At 37.6% G+C, this 4,549-nt stretch overlaps 1 protein-coding gene across 1 annotated transcript; it reads left to right on the forward strand.

The window, feature by feature from the left end:
• The first annotated feature begins 711 nt into the window (after positions 1-711).
• On the forward strand, positions 712-4,259 carry LOC108334860 (glutamate receptor 3.6). The gene is made up of 6 exons (XM_017570791.2): positions 712-982; positions 1,089-2,428; positions 2,510-2,787; positions 2,889-2,920; positions 3,120-3,526; positions 3,698-4,259. The coding sequence occupies exons 1-6, from the start codon at positions 718-720 to the stop codon at positions 4,157-4,159; spliced, it is 2,784 nt and encodes a 927-aa protein (XP_017426280.1). The 5' UTR covers positions 712-717; the 3' UTR covers positions 4,160-4,259.
• The last annotated feature ends 290 nt before the right edge of the window (positions 4,260-4,549 follow it).

A 4,549-nucleotide genomic window follows, 5' to 3' on the forward strand; every position in this document is an offset into this window, starting at 1 on the left:
AAAGATGAAGCAAAAATGAAAAAAAAAAAAACTATAAGCAATGATACCACCTTATTCATTCCATGAGAAAGGATGGATCATATTCAAGAAAAATAAAACTAACTGAAAGCATTTACAAGAGTTAACCAACTTAAAAGAGCTAACTAACTAAAGTTAAGATACTACGATAAAATCTGCTGTTATATAATAATTTCATCCATATATTCAATTATTCGGTATTCTTCGTTACCCTAATGACAAAATTAGAATTAGGAATATTACTCTTTTAAACCAGCAATGATGAGAAAAACTGGAATTTTGATAGCACTAAACTTATTATGCATGGCCTACAAGTATAAAAGGATTCTCCAATTCCAAGACATGTCACGCATAAACTACAACTAGTTGTTTCAGTAAAACTGTAAGGAGACACGTTTCTGTTCCTCAATTTCAGTCGAAGCTTTCAGCTTCCTCCATTTTCATGAAAGTACGCCACTACAGTCCAAATATTTCTTATATATCATTGCAAGAATATTTCTTCTGTGCAATTTTTGTCTTTATTCATATATCATATCTCGGTACCATTCATTCAAATATATTTCATGTCTCAATATTGTTTACAAATCAGCGATTTTATCGTACAATTTCTTTTATTATATATATACTATAAAATACTAACAAGTTACTAGGATTTTTTTCTTCTTATTTTCTCTTGTTTTTTTGCAGTAAAAATATAACATGAACAAAGTTTTGCTTCTTTTCCTTGTCGTCTTCTACAGTGGCTTTCCTTCAAAAGGAATAGGCTCTGTTTCTACAAGACCACTTGCTGTTAACATTGGGGCAATTTTATCTTTCAATTCCACAATTGGCAGAGTAGCTAAAATTGCCATACAAGCTGCAGTGGATGATATAAATTCTAATCCAACCATTCTCAACGGAACTAGGCTTAAGATTTCAATGCTAGACACCAAATTATCCGCTGGATTTTTAGGAATCATTGATTGTACGCCGTTTTCCAACACAACCCAGTTTTCCATTTCATTTTTTGTGAGTTTTCCCCTTTTAGAAACATATTTCTTAGTCACTGCCTTGTTGATTTTTTATTACAGCGTTTCTGCTGATGGAGCGTGAAACTGCTGCCATAATAGGTCCCCAGTACTCAGTAATGGCACATGTGATTTCACACATAGCAAATGAGATGCAAGTGCCTCTACTTTCATTTGCAGCAACAGACCCTACGCTGACTTCACTGCAGTTCCCATATTTTGTTCGGACAACGCAGAGTGATCTGTATCAGATGACTGCTGTGGCAGAAATTGTTGATCACTTTCAATGGAGAGATGTCATAGCCATTTACATCGATGATGATCATGGAAGAAATGGGGTGTCCGTTTTAGGGGATAAGCTAGCAGAGAAACGCGGTAAAATATCACACAAAGCACCACTTAATCCTGGTAACATTACTAGGGAAGAAATAAACAGTGCATTAGTTAAGATAGCTTTAATGCAATCAAGGGTAATAGTCCTTCATATATACCCTTCTTTTGGTCTAGATGTAATGCATGTGGCTCGGTCACTTGGCATGATGGTAAATGGGTATGCGTGGATAGCCACAGATTGGCTTTCTACATTATTAGATTCCAACCCATCATTGTTCACCACTCAATCCATAAATGACATCCAAGGTCTTATCACCTTGCGCATGTATACTCCCGAGTCAGAAACCAAAAGAAAATTTAGTTCTAGCTGGAACAAAGTGAGCAAGGAAAAGGATCCTGCTGAGGGTCCTTTCGCATTGAACACCTTTGGGTTTTACGCCTACGACACTGTTTGGGTGCTTGCTTCTGCACTCGATGCGTTTTTCAGGAGTGGGGGAACATTGTCATTTTCAAATGATTCAAGTCTAAACATGTTAAGGGGGGGAAATTTTGAGCTTGATAGCATGGGAGTGTTTCTTGATGGTGAGAAGCTGCTTAAAAGAATTTTAGAGGTGAACAGAAGTGGTCTAACAGGGCAAATGATGTTTGGACAAGATGGAAACTTGGTGCATTCATCATACAAAGTAATTAATGTGATAGGCAATGGAATTAGGAGGATTGGTTATTGGTCTGAAACATCTGGCCTCCACACTGGTGAGTCTCCTAATCATTCCATTTCTGGTGATGGACTCTACGGTGTCATCTGGCCTGGTCAAACGACTCAAACCCCACGTGGATGGGTTTTTTCCAGCAATGGAAAACCCTTGAGAATTGGGGTGCCACTTAGAATTAGTTATCGTGAGTTTGTGTCAAGAACTGAGGGAACTGAGATGTTTGGTGGTTATTGCATAGATGTGTTCACTGCTGCTCTCAGCTTGTTGCCTTATTCCGTTCCCTACAAGTTTGTTTCATTTGGAGATGGTAAAACCAACCCATTAAATTCAGATCTTCTTCACATGATAACAGCCGGTGTGAGTATCAAGTTTTCATAACCTATCTGATATTTTGTTTATTATAAATTCTTGCATAGAAATTGTTTTTTGTATATGCAGGCCTTCGATGCTGTGGTGGGAGACATAACCATTACTACTAACCGAACCAAGATAGTGGACTTTACTCAGCCATATATTGAGTCCGGGCTAGTTGTTGTGGCTCCTATCAAGAAGTTGAAATCCAGTGCTTGGGCTTTCCTAACACCATTCAGTCCAATGATGTGGTTTGTGACAGGAATGTTTTTCTTAGTGGTGGGAGCTGTTGTGTGGATTTTAGAGCGTCGCATAAATGATGACTTTAGAGGCCCTTCCAGAAGACAATTTGTCACCATTATTTGGTAATTAAGTGGCAAGACAATTTTAAAATATGATCTTCATTGTTACACTAGACTCTAGCATACTTCATCAGCGCTGACATCTTGATCATTCATTTCTGCAGGTTTAGCTTCTCAACCCTATTTTTTTCACATAGTAAGTGATTGTAACTTTTTGTTATCTAGTTATCCTTGCTGCTTTCCTCGTGTAGTGAAAAGAAGCTCAATTTGTAGAAGACAGTAGACATAAATATACCTAAATAATCATCCTAAAGCTCAAAGTTGTTGGTTTAAGATGAAAAATGGTTTGTGTAGATTTGAGTCTTACATCCAGGAAAACAAAACCTTGTATGCAGGAGAAAAAACTATTAGCACCCTTGGTCGCTTTGTGCTGATCATATGGCTGTTTGTGGTTTTGATACTCAACTCAAGCTACATTGCAAGTCTGACCTCCATCCTGACAGTGGAACAACTCTCTTCACCGATTAAAGGAATCGAAAGCTTAGTAATAAGCAACGATCGTATTGGATTCCTGAGGGGTTCATTTGCTGAGAATTATCTGACCGAGGAGCTGAACATACACAGGTCCAGGCTTGTTCCTCTGAACTCCCCATCAGAATATGAAAAATCCTTGAAGGATGGAGCAGCTAACGGTGGTGTTGCTGCAATAATAGATGAACGTGCATATATGGAACTCTTCCTAGCCACCAGATGTGAATTTGGTATCGTGGGTCAGGAGTTCACCAAGATGGGATGGGGCTTTGTAAGTATATAAATTATAAATCACTTCTCTTCTGTGAAACTCAACATCACACATACCAAATTCATCATTCAAAGTACTAAGATAGGTGGTTGAATAATTCTATAACCAATGTGAATGTAACATACTTAGTGTAACGACATGGATTGAACATGTTTTGAATGTAACATACAGGGCTTCCCCAAGGAATCTCCTTTATCAATTGATATGTCAACTGCCATCCTTAAACTATCAGAAAATGGTGATCTCCAAAGAATTCATGACAAATGGCTGACGAGAAGTGCGTGCAGCTCAGAGGGTGCAAAACAAGGCATAGACAGACTTGAGCTAAACAGTTTTTGGGGTCTGTTCCTACTTAGTGGCATAGCATGCTTCATTGCTCTACTATGTTATGCTATTAGAATGGTTTACCGTTTTAGCAGAGACTCCAACAGTAACATTGAGCGCTCATCTCACTCTGATCGTCTCCGATCGTTCCTTTCCTTTGTGAATGAAAGAGAAGGGGAAGACACATACAGGCCAAAGAGGAGGCGAAAGGAGAAATGCTCTTGTAGAAAGGTAGTGCAAAAAGGTGGATCTTTGGATGACTCAACTGTTAGTGTCCACATAGAAAATAATCCCAGTGCACAAGATTAACTACCGACATCTATAAGAGTCTTGTATTTCAATGCAGCAACATAATACTAAATATGTTCATAATGAGCACAAAGGTTCTCGATGACTAAAATTTTTTATCATTAAGGATTTTTCCTACTGTTTTCTTAAATATGTGAATGTCTGACTATTGACACGCTAAAGATTAAGTGACACATATCTACTATCGGCAATTAGGATAATATGAGATATTAATCTTGAATCAATTATTTTTAGAAATAAGCTCCACTTTATCAATCAATTTTCAGACCAGGTGAATGGACTTTTGTACCATGATCCCACTAATGTTGTAACAATTTTTTCTAGCCATTACTATGTGATGGACATGGACATACATCAATAAATTCCACAAATGCTATGTGTTTTAGATCA

The sequence above is a fragment of the Vigna angularis genome, chromosome 1 (genome assembly GCF_016808095.1).
Source record: "Vigna angularis cultivar LongXiaoDou No.4 chromosome 1, ASM1680809v1, whole genome shotgun sequence".
Taxonomy (NCBI): Eukaryota; Viridiplantae; Streptophyta; class Magnoliopsida; order Fabales; family Fabaceae; genus Vigna; species Vigna angularis.

Bases quoted from the DNA above. Each gene is read 5' to 3' on its own strand.
- LOC108334860 (XM_017570791.2), top strand. From the start codon at position 718: ATGAACAAAGTTTTGCTTCTTTTCCTTGTCGTCTTCTACAGTGGCTTT. The intron at 2,921-3,119 runs GTAAGTGATTGT...CCTTGTATGCAG, and splicing joins AACCCTATTTTTTTCACATA to GAGAAAAAACTATTAGCACC. The intron at 3,527-3,697 runs GTAAGTATATAA...TGTAACATACAG, and splicing joins CCAAGATGGGATGGGGCTTT to GGCTTCCCCAAGGAATCTCC.